General features: G+C 36.8%; 1 protein-coding gene across 3 annotated transcripts in view; it reads left to right on the top strand.

The window, feature by feature from the left end:
- Positions 1-14,573, top strand: part of FBN2 (fibrillin 2) — a 169,658-nt gene that overhangs the window by 135,581 nt on the left and 19,504 nt on the right. For all 3 annotated transcript variants that reach the window (XM_065657769.1, XM_065657768.1, XM_065657770.1), the window contains exons 40-49: positions 426-551; positions 1,114-1,266; positions 5,895-5,963; positions 6,485-6,610; positions 7,442-7,567; positions 7,987-8,112; positions 9,688-9,804; positions 11,484-11,612; positions 11,915-12,034; positions 14,392-14,517. In XM_065657769.1, coding sequence (XP_065513841.1) covers positions 426-551; positions 1,114-1,266; positions 5,895-5,963; positions 6,485-6,610; positions 7,442-7,567; positions 7,987-8,112; positions 9,688-9,804; positions 11,484-11,612; positions 11,915-12,034; positions 14,392-14,517 — 1,218 coding nt within the window. The remainder of the gene's footprint in view (positions 1-425; positions 552-1,113; positions 1,267-5,894; positions 5,964-6,484; positions 6,611-7,441; positions 7,568-7,986; positions 8,113-9,687; positions 9,805-11,483; positions 11,613-11,914; positions 12,035-14,391; positions 14,518-14,573) is intronic.

The raw sequence follows: 14,573 nt of genomic DNA, 5'->3' as shown, positions 1-14,573 counted from the left end.
CGTTTCTAAATAGAGTACTTAAAAGGTCTTTCCTCAGTGGCATAGTAAGCACATGAACAGAACTGAAAAGTGACAGTAACATTCCTCTGAGAAGAGAGTGTGAATGTCTTTTGTGGAGCTGATGGGGCAGGAGGTGCTCGAGTTTCAGTGGTAAATTCAATAACTGTGAGTTTATTTAGGGTGTTCTTTTGTACTTCACTCGCTGGACTTAATAGAGATTAGCAATATTCTATTAATAATACTTTTCAGCAGCTGTTACTCTAGCTACTTAACTCAAATCTGAACTGTGCTTTCCAAGCTGGCCTTTAAATGAAACATTTTTTGTATCGTAGCATAGTTTATTATGGTGGTATTTCTCAGAAGCATTTGCTAGGACTTGGTCCTCTTTTCCCCTGTTAATTGTAGTGTTTTTGCTTGGTCTCTAGATATTGACGAGTGTGTTGCACATCCTGGTGTGTGTGGTCCTGGCACCTGCTACAATACACTGGGGAACTACACCTGCATTTGCCCACCTGAATATATGCAAGTGAATGGAGGACATAACTGCATGGGTATGCAAAATGTCATCTTTACTAGAACTGCCTGAACACCAGACTTTTTCAGGGCCAGACACTCCACTTAAAATTTCCTTTTAGATGTGCCAGTTCTAAAGCCTTGTATTGCTTTTTCCTACCTTTATGTCCCAGACAATTATGTCATGTAGCTAGGAAATAAATCCCAATGAGTCACGTGCAGTGTTCAAGTGTTCTTATTCCTTAAGAGAACTTAGAAATCTTTTTTTTATTTTCACTAGTTATTTCCAAATGGTGAGATTTACTGTAGAAATGGATCTGATGAGCATCTATAGTGTCTTTCTGATTTCTTGGGAATTTTTCTTTTTCCTCTTTATGTCTTTAAATGAAAACTGAAAGTATGTCAGATTTCAGGTAAGTCTAAAAGAAAGAGTGTAGATTACTTCAGTCCTTAAATTATTTTTAAATGCACCCATGCATATGGTTGAGTTGCATACAGATGCCAGAGCTAATGAGCTACTGTCTAGGTTGGTAGGGGGGCGATATTTACTTAAGTTAGTTTGTTGGTTACTTTGTAATTTGATTATTTTCTCACGTCTAGACATGAGGAAAAGCTTTTGCTACAGAAGCTATAATGGAACCTCCTGTGAGAATGAACTGCCCTTCAATGTGACCAAAAGAATGTGTTGCTGCACATACAATGTTGGGAAAGCCTGGAACAAACCTTGTGAACCATGTCCAACTCCAGGAACAGGTAAAGCCTACTATAATACTCCCATTTTGTTACTTTCTTTGCTCATCTACTCCTTTGACGTAAAGTTAACATTTCAGCCCCCAAAAAAACTTTGCTGTGCTCCCAAAGCAAAGTGACAATATCCTGCCAACCTGCCACTGGCTGGATTAAGTCTTGGTGTGCTAAGCAAGAATAGGTATTTCTTCCATATTTTTGAGTGTAAGAAGTATCGCTTCATATTGAATGGAAAGATATAGCTTGAATAATTCGAAGGCATCAATCGTTCCCCACAGATGAATAAAAAATTCAGGAAGAACATGCATATTTTCCCTCTCAGCTACCCCTGCAGGCAAGGGCAAGAGAACAGACCCCTGTCAGGTGTCGGTGAGATGAATAAAAAGGCCTGGAAAACACAGACTGACCTTCCCATCAGCAGCAGGAGCGTATCAACCCTGTGGCTAAAAGGATATTTGTAAGACCAGTATCTGTAGGTAGATCTAATTATTTTTTTTTGTGATGTGGCTCAATAAAATGAGTATACTGTGGTTATTTTATTCTTTCTTTCTAACAAATACCAAGCTTTCAGAGGTCTTGTATGGGCATAGAATTACTTTCAGTTATCTAGATTTATGTCAAAGATCTATGTTTGTGTAGGTAAGACCCAGCAGCATGGCACAGTAGGCATAAGTAAGTTTTCTGAATGCATCGTTACAGAAATCCCATCTCTAAAGCTGTCACTTTGAGGTTTCTGGAAAAGCAGTCATTGGGCAGTAACACTAGGACTGAAGATACTGGATGTCAAGATACACCTGCTGCCTGAACTGTCTTCCAGGTTAATGAATTTAGGATAGTGCAATTTAGTTACTGCATAGTTGGGCTACATTTTCCTGATAGTCCTAATCAGTCAGAATAAAAAATGGGGTTTCATTACTGAGTGTATTGCCTTTCTAGATTTTTCACTTGTGTCTCACATCTGAGTGCAATCCTCTCAGTTGCTTTTACATTTCCTCTATTGAAGGTGATGAACATGCAAAAGCTCAATAATCAGGGTGTTATAAAAAGGAGTAAAAAATCCCTTCTTTAAAGGGAGGTGAGAATAATAAGGTACAGCTCTTTTTCAGTTAGTCTTTATGGAGTTCCTTGCCTGGAACAAAACACCCTTGAAAGCTGAACTCAGAAAAATCATTGGTGGGAGAATCACCAACTTGGAAACTTGGCAGTAGCACCTGGCCTTCATTAAAAGAGTCTTACATTTGTGAAAAAAAGCAAAGGTACCTAGATAAAACTAAAAAACTCAGGTGCCTGTTTAGTACAAACACATTTTATTGATTAATTGAATTTACCCCAAGTTTACTGCCACTAAACCTGTACCTCTGATACTGCATCGTTTGTGATGTCAGTGTGAAGAATGTATTACTTTCATTCCAAGTGGTTTATCCTGGTGATATAAGGGAAAGAGCAGATAATGTAGGAAAGACATTCCCCAACAGGCAGTAAAGAGGGGGAAAATGGGACTGAAAATGAGAACAGTCTCTTCGTTTTATTTCTTAAGCAGGAGGAAGGAGAATGAAGAAGGGTTCCTAGCAGTCAGGAATGGGAGAGGGAAATAATCTTGAGAGGGGAAATACATGTTTGCTATCACAGGGAGCTCATAAAATTTTTTGCCATAGTGATTTATCTCAGTGCAATAAAATTGTCATCATGATGACAAAATGTTGAGAAAAATACAGCGAAGTACTAGCAGGGATTCATGCAATTAATGTTCTTGAACAGAAGAAAAAATTCTCCTTTCAAATTGATGACTGAAGTTCTCAAAAACTTCTACAGCTTTTAAATATTTGTTGAGACAACTCCACTTAGTCTGCAGGCAGTTATGGGGTTAAAATATTTCTTGAAATATTTCAATATTGCCTTGTTAGCTCTTCTAAATGCCTTTGCTGTGTTTGGAGACATAGTTGAACCTTTTTCACCCTGAAAAACAATTGAGTGAGAGATCAAACACAAATTTCAAGTGTAAATGGTTGAATAGCTGCACTTATTTGGTATAATCAATTGTTCTGAAATCTGGGTGGGAGCTACGCATTACAGCCAGGGGTTATGATACACTGACCTTAACCAGTTTGCTAGACTGAGCCCAGTAGCTCATTAAGAGCATTATTCTGCTCCAATGAGAATTGTTTTGTTCCTCTAAATGAACTTCACATGCCAATGCGTTTGCATTTTTTTTCCATTGTGAACAGAACTCTTTCTTCCTTTTTATGTATTTATGTTTAACAATCAATCTCTGTTTTATGACTTTAGGTAATAAAGACTGTATTGCTTAGTTTTACACATTATAGAGATCATAGCCATTACCATGCAGACTTTGATTGGAAAAAACTCATTCTTGTTTGTTTGGTTTTTTCACCCAAAGAAGTGTAAAAAGCTGCTTCACTGCTAAGAGGTAACCAAGTATTTACAGAACTCTTTCATAGTTTGATCACTTCAGAAGTATTTGACCTCAGAGAGTTTTTTTCTTGTTATGTGATATATAATTTTTTCCTAAAAAATAACATAGTGATAAGAATATGGGGTTTTGAAATATTTCTAAGTCATTGATGCAAAGGCTTTCAGAAAGTAAATCTCTGGCTTGTTTGTGTATGGATAATTTGGTACTGTGTATAAATGTATTGTCATACAATCCTTGCCTGTTCTTCTACACAATACAAACTGAAAATAATAAGGAAAAACTCTATTAAATGGCATGCATGGAACCTGTAGGTAGCATAACACAGATGAAAGAAGGCCTGCAATCCTCAGTGCCTCTTCTTCATCCTTGCAGACCTGGTGTGTTAGGTGTTGTCACAGGAGTAGGTTATCATCGCCCATGGAGACAGGGTACTGAACATGAGGTCCTCTTTTTATCTAGTATGTATGTTTCACTGCTTTACTGAGAGCACAGTAGATTTCACAATGCTCCTGACAGAAGACAACTGTTTTCTAACCCTCAAATCTTACACATGTTAATATAACAGAGCAGAAAATTGCTGGTTGGTACAACACTGTGGCAGGGACCTCTGTGCTCCAGTATCCTGTACTGCAAGAATAACCTCAGTAGGTTTTAAGCAGTCATTAAAGCAGTCATTAAATAATGACAGAAGAAAGAAGAAAATGCTGAAGTTCTGGTGTACTGGGTCATACTTGACTTATAGAGGAAATAACAAAGAATGTTTGAATGTGAGAAAAATCTTTTGTCAAGTCTCATTTGGAGCAGTGAAAGGAAGTTGTAGCATGGAGGGTGTTGGTCTCTTCTCCCAAGCAGCACGTGATAGGACAAGAGAAAATGGCCTCAAGTTGCACCAGGAGAGGTTGAGACTGGGTATTAGGAAAAAATTCTTCATGTAAAGGGTTGTCAGGCATTGGAACAGGCTGCCCAGGGAAGTGGTGGAGTCACAATCCCCGGAGGTGTTTAAAAGGCATGTAGACGAGGTTCTTAGGGACATGGTTTAGTGCTAGAGTTAGGTTATGACTGGACTCAATAATCCTGAGGGTCTCTTCCAACTGAAATGATTCTATGGTTCTATGCTTTGGAATTTTTCTGTAGTATCAGTTAGGAAACTTATTATTGAAAGATAATTACTACTTTTCTGGAAAATTTGAGTGCTGATATGATCTAAAAGGATGCTGAATAGCAGCTGCATGGTTATTGTCTGTGAACACACACTTAAAGCAAATTGTTCATTCAAACTGGTTGTGTGTTCACATTGGAAGTATTTTCTTCTCTTCAAACAAGTGCACTTTCAGTACACAATTCCACTGGCAGTCAGTATTTTGCAAATTTCATGTAGTTATAGTTGTAGGCCTGTCATTTTTCATGTTCCTACCTAGATCAAAATTTATCAATGTACTGTAAAAATGTAATACAAGGCAGTGTTTTACTAGTAAAATCTCATGCCAGCATAGATGCTTTACAAGAAATACTCTTTTAAAATAAGTAGTTATTTCTTACATCCTGCAAGAATTAATTGATTCTGTGCTAGCAATTTTCCTCTATATGTTTCAAACGCACTTATCTTCATATACCTTGCCTGGAAAACCATGGTTTTGTTGATTTTGTACTTTTTACTGTACAGTTCCGATCCTCAAGATGCTCTGGAAAAGAGGATATAAACTGATCATTCTAAAACAAAACTCTTTTTTGGAGTATTTTTTTTAAACAGAATGTCCATTCTGCTCTACGGTTTAGTGGAACTAAGCTACAGTAATCTCTGCAGAAAAGAACAGAGATAGTATCACCAAAAAGTGCTAGGTACTGCTGAGTTACCTTTATTTCTCCTATCTGAAACTGTTGCTGCAGGGATAAACCTTAGAAGGTAAGTTGAAGGAGTTCTATTTAAAACAAGAACTGAAGTGCTGGTTTCTCAAACCAGATATCTACTCACGTTTGAAAGTCTGCAAAGATTTGAAAAAAAGAGAAATATGAATTAGTGTTTCAATTTCCATTCATTTATTTGCATTCTAAATTTTCAATACAATTTGTACAGGAGGCAATGGCTCTTCTGAGTAGATTTGGCTTGTATCAGCTCTTGAAATGCTGAGAAGACTACAAGTAATTCTTGGGAGATCTAGAAATATTCTCTAAAAATGCATTGTTCTCTGTTTTGGTGTAGCTGAATTCAAGAACTTATGCGGCAATATTCCTGGCTTCACTTTTGACATTCATACTGGAAAAGCTGTTGGTAAGTTTCACTAAACTTATTTAAACAAGAAGTTGTTTTGTATGAGGTTGTTGCAGCTGTATAACGGTACCAAAATGAACATTTCATATAATAAAATTCTAATTTCGTTGTGGAGCTACAATTGGGACATAAAATGTGACACTAGTTTTTGTGTGGAGTACTTCTGATTTACATTTTTTTATTTCAACATTTTGTTATGATGTTTTGCTCACCTGTCATGGTTTTGAGTTTTAATTGGTAAGATGAAATCTTTTGGCTTCAAAAATGTTGCAGAACTTATCTGCACATATGTAACAGTTCTGCATCTTGTCTAATATTCAGTATTATTCTTTTTTGATCACTTCCTGAAGTTCATGTAGTTCATTTTCTTTCATAACAGGCATATGTTAAAGTTTATATCCTGTATATGATTTTTGTAGATTAAAATTAACTTCTCAGCTTTAAACACAGTGAAATTGAGAATCCAAGCAGTAGGTAAAGCCATGAAGTACTGTACTTTGACTAACTCGTCTCACTTTCAGACATTGATGAATGTAAGGAAATCCCAGGAATCTGTGCGAATGGTGTTTGCATCAATCAGATTGGCAGCTTCCGCTGTGAATGCCCTACTGGATTCAGCTACAATGACCTGCTCTTGGTCTGTGAAGGTGATTCAAAATGATGTTATTTTCTACTTAGCCCCTGTAATCATGCTTATCTTAAAGGGAAGGGGAACATTAAACTCACATGTTTTTCAAAATCTAAGAGACAGACTGTGATCTTTTTTGTAGGGCTCAAGTCTATAAATCAGTTTGTGATGTGTTTACCTTTAATACATATGCACATGCACTTGATAAAATTTGTAATAGTTTTGTCTCAAGCAATTCACTGACTCCTGAATGGGAAGTAAATTAAATGCTTTTATTTAATTTTATTTTATTTTGGGGAAGAACTTGAATTCTTGCTCTTAAAACTTCTCAGAGAAGAGATTTCCTTGATTTTTTTCCATTTTGTGTCTGTTGTTCTACAGTTCTACAGTTAAGAGATATTCGTAGAAGCTAATAGTGAAATTTTGTGTGTCCTAAAGTCAATAGGAGTTTTGTCATTGGCATTCAAGAGTCTTGTGCTGATATGTGCGGCTTAGAAAGCTAACAAACTGTGATACTTCTTATTTCAGTTCAAAGGCAAGAAGGAACATTTTTTTAAATACAAAAACTAATTTCTTTAGGCTGGCATTTAAAATTGCAAAGCCACTTCAATGTGTAGTGAGTTGGATTTGTAGGATCCTCCTTCATCCAAAAAGTGTGTTACGGGTGAAATAGTGTTGATTTTGCTTTTAATTTGCATGTATGGCACAGAAGGCTGGAGGTCAGCATATTCATACTTTATTGAGAACAAAAGATTTGTCTTGCACGAAATGGACAATACAGCTGAAATTCTAGGCAGAAGCGACTGTCTTGTGGCTTCTGTTGCTTGAACCATGGCTCTTGGTGTTTCAGATATTGACGAGTGCAGCAATGGAGACAATCTCTGTCAGAGAAATGCAGACTGTATCAACAGTCCTGGTAGTTACCGCTGTGAATGTGCTGCTGGTTTTAAACTTTCACCCAATGGCGCCTGTGTTGGTAAGAAGTCGGGTGATGTTTCTTGTCTGAATCTGTTTGTACCTAATCAATGGTATGTGCGTGATTCTCCCAAAGGGTAACAGCATCCTTTATTTTCTGTTACTTTGTGTATTCTGCTGGTTTATGTAACAGTTTTTATTTTATAGCCCTGTTTCTCTGTAGAAGGGAAGAAAAGACAGGATAAAATTTTTAAAGAACATTCTTGATATATCAACCAAATCCTAACAGTAGTTTTGACCTCTAGGTGTATAGGGAAGGCATTCCTATAAAGTGAAGTTTTGTTATGATTCAGGTTTAGTTATGAATAATTTTGAGTCTGGTTTTAATAACAGTAACAGATTGTAAAAACATGTTTGTGTGAAATGAATGAATAATAAAAGTCAATAATGTGTACCATCTGTTTTATATTTTTGTTATAGATCGCAATGAATGTCTGGAAATTCCTAATGTTTGCAGTCATGGTTTATGTGTGGACATGCAAGGAAGTTACCAGTGTGTATGTCACAATGGTTTTAAGGCATCCCAAGACCAGACTATGTGCATGGGTATGGAAAATTTTGTATGCGGTTTGTTTGGTGTTTTTGGAGGAGATGAGTCTAAATTTTTGAGATTATAGTGACATTAAAGACTAATTCATATGGTTTTATATTTTCGTGAATAAAGTATGTGAAGTTGCCCTTGGAGTGGATACATTAGTTTGAGAAAAAAAAATCACAGTATTCTCACAAATAGCTCCATGCTACTGAAGAATATATTAGCACAATTTTCACAAAAACACTTCATAGTGGCTTGTCTGACAGAGAAGTTTATATGAGATATCACAGAGTGATAGAGTTTGGACATTAGAAAAAGACAGATTTTTCAATTATTTAGAAAGTTACTGAGTTCATGTTTCATTTAAAAACCAGAATACTACATTTAATGTAACGAATCTATACTCATTTTGTATTCAAATGATGACACGATAGAGATGATATAAGAAGTAAGAAGATTGCAAAATAGGAGTGTTTTTCCAGTTCTATTAGTGTTTCATGATCAGTTCTACAGGGCTTTAAAAAGAAAAGGTGATGCATACGTGAATGCGGTTCTCTTTGAGAAAAATATCAAAAAAAAGTATTTTGAATTTTGAAATAATGATAATCTAGGTGTCAGTCCTAAGCTATAGAGAAGTTCAGTGTGTTCCAATTCCAACCTTAAACGGACATTTAAAACCTATTCACGTTGTATTACATATTCGTATATGCCTTGGGTCTTCTCATATTTGGACTAAATCATATTTGTCAAACAATCTGAAAAGGATATTTGGGAAAGTGACTTCTGTTAACAATGCAAAATTTTGAGAGTGTGGTTACTCAAAACAGTAATTTCAATAATTATAAAACTAATTTTAAAAATTTTGTAGCATGACATACAAATTTAGACAATGACAGGTTATGGAAATTATCTGCATGACAAATGTCCACCTTCTGTAAATAAACGTTTCAGAAAGTCCCCAAGAACTGGGAAAACAAGGTCTAACTACACTCCAGATCCGCATGAAGCTCTAGACATTACTGAAATGCACAGCAGGAAATATTTAATTTTAGTGCCTTTTAGAAATAAATATTCCCAAGAATTTGTGAACAATCTTTATAGTTCCAGATGTAAGACTGACATGGTATATTTACATATGTAAATTGACTTGTGAACAATGACACAAAACTCCTTTATAGTGCATTTTCAACAGGTTTCCATGAGCTTAGGAGTAAAATATGTACATAAAATTTGAGGTAGTTCCAGGGCTGTGACGCTCAATCCTTTGTACTAAGTTCTGATCACTAGTGTACATTCAGAAGTTAAAAAATGTTAGTAAGGAAACAAAAAGACATAATGCTTTGAGATACTGCACATACACTTTTATCTTTGTATATAACACTATCTTTTATTTTAAAATTCATATAAAATATGTGTCATGTAACCTTCTCTTATGTGTACCCAGAAGCTGTAAAAATTAGTAGTGTAAACAGAAAATGTGACAGATGGGAGACTGAGGTTTAGAATATTGTCACTGCGCACAGATTACACATTAACAGATACCTGGGAAAATCAGTTCCCACATACAGTTTTGTTTCTCTTTGCAGATGTTGATGAATGTGAACGCCATCCATGTGGAAATGGAACTTGTAAAAACACAGTTGGATCGTATAACTGTCTGTGTTATCCAGGGTTTGAATTAACTCATAATAATGATTGTATGGGTAGGTGGTGTAATCCAAACTTTATTTTCATTGCTGCTGGCTTGGTGTGCCAAGGAGGATGGTATATAGTTAAAACTCAAACACAAGACAGGTCAGGGTGTTAAGAAAGTTAATTGAGTGCAGTTACTGATACTGTTACCAGCCCTAGAGGTTAATCATTACTATAATTTTTTAAACTAATTAAAAATATTTTTTACTGACCACCTTGAGATAATGTAAACCATCAGTCTCTGGACTGCTGGGGCAACCTTTCAGTTCACCGATGTTTTAATGCAGCCCTCACCTCTGTTAGATTTGTTGGGTAATTACAGCACACATCCTTGACTATTGGCACAGTCCATAGGCACCACTCACAGTAAGTAAATATGTTGCCAGTGTTGCCTCATTAATTTAAAAACATTTCTTTATTTCACTGTATTACTTGACACTTGTCCACAGGGTGAAAGAGGAAGCAGATCAGCAGTAAGAAAGCCAGTACAACTAATCTAACAAATCTGCTCTCCTAAGATGAACTCTGGTTATACAGGGTTTATACTGGCATTGCTATTTCCTTTTTCCTAAAGCACAGGGCATGAGAATATCTGATGGGTTTGGGCAATTTAAATTCCTGGATACATGTGATAAAGCAACTAAAATCTTCTTGGGCTGAACAACAGGCTCATAAGTCTCTGTAGATCCTCTGCCTTGTGCAGAACATAAGCCAAAAGAGAGGAAGACTTTGCATTCCTTCCTGCTACAGAAGGAAGACAGAACGAAGTCTACTTTTTCCATTCTGGTTCAGGAAAGAACTAAAACATCTGACATAAGTATTTTAAATCCTCACCTTCTCCAGGAGAGATAAAATTTAAAACTTATTCAGGTACAAAGAGTCTGCTGCCGAAGATTGGCACTATTTGCCAAGGAGGTTCTTTCCCTTGGCAGTAAAGCTGCCAATCTTCTGTCAGGAGCATCTTTTTCAGGGGCTGGTACTTAGTACTTCTGAAGAAGACTATTACCTCTCCTGTAAAACTGATGTTAGTCTTCATCATTTAAATTCAAGTATTTTAAAACAGAGAAGTATAAGTTGTGCTTACACCATGATACTTCTCTGATCTCCTTTTCATTTATTCTGAAACCTTCTCATCTGCATTTTTTCTTATGCAGTTCTCCTTTAAGTCTGCATTATCAAAGTAACTCTACAAACTAATAAGCATTTCCAAGTCTCATTTTCAGAACTCTTATGAAGGAGAAAATCATCCTGCAGAAAGCAAATGACATATTCCAAAATTTGGAAATGACAAGCAGGTTTTAGGAGGAAACTCAAGCACATATAAATCCAGATAAAATCCAGAACACTCCATGTAACATATTCTTTTCTGTGTCTGGAGTTAGTATCATACAGTCACTTGGCAGTAATTGAATGTCTCCAGATGCAGTAGCTGAGGTAATGCTGCAAGTTTGAAAATTATAATACCTTATTTAAAAAAGTGTTGTTTATATAGAACATATACCTTAATGGACTTGAGTGAGTGTTACTTTCCACTAGCTGTCATCTGTTCTCTTGTTGCTGCAAGATTTGCCTTTTCCACAGAAATATATATTGCAACTTGAGTGTGTTTATAACATACTGTATATACTATGCTGGGACTCAGTTCTCGCTTCTGTTTTTTTTTTTTTTTAATTTGTTTTGTTTTTTTCAGATGTTGATGAGTGCAGTTCCTTTTTTGGTCAGGTGTGCAGAAATGGACAGTGTTTCAATGAAATTGGTTCCTTCAAATGTTTGTGTAATGAAGGATATGAACTTACTCCAGATGGCAAGAATTGCATTGGTATGTATGATCCCACAAGGGCATGTTAAAGTACTGGTGACCTGAAATAATCAAAACTATTAGCTCCCATCTAGAGGGAAGCACCACAGTCTGAGTATCTAAATATTAAAAAAAAAGACAGTGACTTTAATGAAAACACAGTAGAAGTAACTGGATTTTGGAATAATTGTTGACCTTTAAGCATTTAAATGCCTTAGAAAATTAGAAAAGAGGCCTATAGACTTTTTAATGTATAAGCCTGTTTTGTTACCGTAAGAATTACATGATTCTAAACCTTTCTTAATTCCATTTGCTCTCCAAAGATACTAATGAGTGTGTGGCACTACCTGGTTCATGCTCTCCGGGTACCTGTCAAAATTTGGAAGGATCATTCAGATGCATCTGTCCACCAGGATATGAAGTAAAAAGTGAAAGTTGTATTGGTAAGGCAAGTTGTAATTATTGCTTCTGAACAATTTTAGAAATTAGTAAAAGTATCCAGTTCTAATTTGGTAGAAAGTAGTTGTACACCCTAATATTTGTGAATGTCACCTGACTTAAAATCACAGTGACAGGGAATAAGTAAGTAGGAAAAATCTTCAGGAAGAGGTTTTAAAAATGGAAGGCAATATATTTTGTACTGTATTGAACTATATTTTGCACATACAACTTCTTCATTAATGCAAACAGAGAAATATTTACTTTTCAAAAAATGGTATTTTATCTTTCATTCACTTTATTTTTTCTTAAATATCATTCATAAAACAAACCAATCTGTGTACCAGATTTATTTAATGTTTACAGAAAGGTAATTACTAGCAATCAGTGCATGAACTAAGCTTCTGGTTTCAGAGGGCTATGGAGTATAAAAATCTTGATAAAATTATGGAGCTTATAGGAACAATTGCTTAAACTGGTTTCCTCTAGCAACTGTTTTCGGATTTTGTGTTTTGTATAATGTCTCTCAAGTGCTGAGATTCACGTGAGGACAAAGAGGGTACAGCAGACCTTTCATCATTTTGCATGTTCTTGTTTGTTCACAGAAGTCTCATTTAAACCCTTGAATATCATTCAGGAGCTGAATGTCTGACAATAAATTAAGAATTGGTATGACAGAGAATGAGAAATAAATCCAAGTTACAACTCCCTTTTCCAGCAGAGCAAAACACAGGACTACTGTGAATTTATTGGGCATTTAAATTGACTGTGTGGGGCACCTGGCAAGGAAGGTGCACACAACTTGTTTTAGGTAGCTAACCTAGATATCTTAGGTTTCTGGATGGTCAGAGGACAGAGTAAGCACCGGTCTCTCCCCTGCGACTACATTAAGAAAACTGGTTTTTAGCTTAAATGGCTGAGGTTAGGTGGTATGAAACCCCAGACACTCATTCATCCAAATAACTCCCAATAATGAACAAGCAGCTTGTCTTGTATGAACTGAAGAAAACACTGGCAAGGACATAAAGATTTGGCCTATAGCCAGCTAATCTGTATGGGTGCAGGAACTGGATTGCATAAACCTTTTTGAATTTTTGTCTTGAATAATAGGATGTGTTTTCTAAGCCCCAGAGTTCTCTCATCCTTTTGTATCACGCCACCACATTCAGTTTGCCTGCCAACTTTATTGTTTCTTTTGGCAGCTGCTGTTTCCATACTAGCAGTTATATTTGAGATGAATTCAAATCACCTTCAGTTGTAAAATCATGAATTTAAAATGAAAGCTTTTGGTTTTCCAGGAATATTACTGGCTATGGCAAGTTGAACATGAGCCAGCAGTGTCCCTGTCAGCCAAGAGGGCCACCCGTGTCCTGGGTGCATCCAGCACAGCATGGCCAGCCGGGCAGGGAGGTGATTGTCCCGCTCTGCTCTGCACTGGTGCGGCCTCACCTGGAGCTCTGTGTGCAGTTCTGGGCACCTCAGGATAAAAGGGATATAAAGCTACTGGACAGTGTCCAGAAGAGGGCTACAAAGCTGGTGAAGGATTTGGAGAGGAAGCTGTATGAGGAGCGGCTAAAGTCACTGGGTTTGTTCAGCCTGGAGAAGAGGAGACTGAGGGGAGACCTCATGGGGCTCCAGCTTCCTCACAAGGGGAGGAGGAGGGGCAGGCACCAACCTCTTCTCTCTGGTGACCAGTGACAGAACCCGAGGGAATGTCAGGAAGATGTGCCAGGGGAGGTTTAGGTTGGACATTAGGACAAGGTTCTTCACCCAGAGGGTGGTGGAGCACTGGAACAGGCTCCCCAGGGAGGTGTCACGGCCCCAAGCCTGACGGTGTTCAAGAAGAGACTGGACAACTCCCTCAGACACATGGTGTGACCTGTGGGGTTGTCCTGTGCAGGGACAGGAGTTGGATTCGATGATCCTTGTAGGTCCCTACCAACTCAGGATATTCTATGATTCTAGTTTTGTTCAAGAATCAGTCAATCAGCATGAAAAAAGCCCACCTTTAATTACAAAGTACCTCCAACGTACAGATATTTTTTATATTAATCTTTGGATGTTTTATGTTTACAGAAAAATACTTATCAGAAATATGTCTTCTGTTTCATTCTGAAAGCATTTATTTAAAGTTATATTATAAATATGACAAAGAACAGAGAATGGTATTTGGAGAGGAAAACGCATGCCAGTGAAATGCTCTAATTTGAAAGAGTTAGTGGAATCTTCAGGCTGCTTTACCTCTTGAGTGGTTTCTTGGAGAAGCACCTCCTGCTGAAGTTAAATAAATAAGCAATCTTTCTTAACTGAGGAATTCACAGCCAATAGAGTTATGGTGAAGCTTTTCTCCTTTAATTTACAGATATTAATGAGTGTAATGAGGATCCCAACATCTGTCTCTTTGGCTCTTGCACAAACACTCCAGGAGGTTTCCAGTGCATCTGTCCTACAGGTTTTGTGCTGTCTGATAATGGACGGAGATGTTTTGGTGAGTTAATGATTAAGGAATGTAATAACTTATTCTAACAGATAACAAATACTTTG

The sequence above is a fragment of the Caloenas nicobarica genome, chromosome Z, assembly GCF_036013445.1.
Source record: "Caloenas nicobarica isolate bCalNic1 chromosome Z, bCalNic1.hap1, whole genome shotgun sequence".
Classification (NCBI taxonomy): domain Eukaryota; kingdom Metazoa; phylum Chordata; class Aves; order Columbiformes; family Columbidae; genus Caloenas; species Caloenas nicobarica.
The sequence above is the reverse complement of the archived record's forward strand: the minus strand, read 5'-3'. Positions and strand labels throughout refer to the sequence as shown.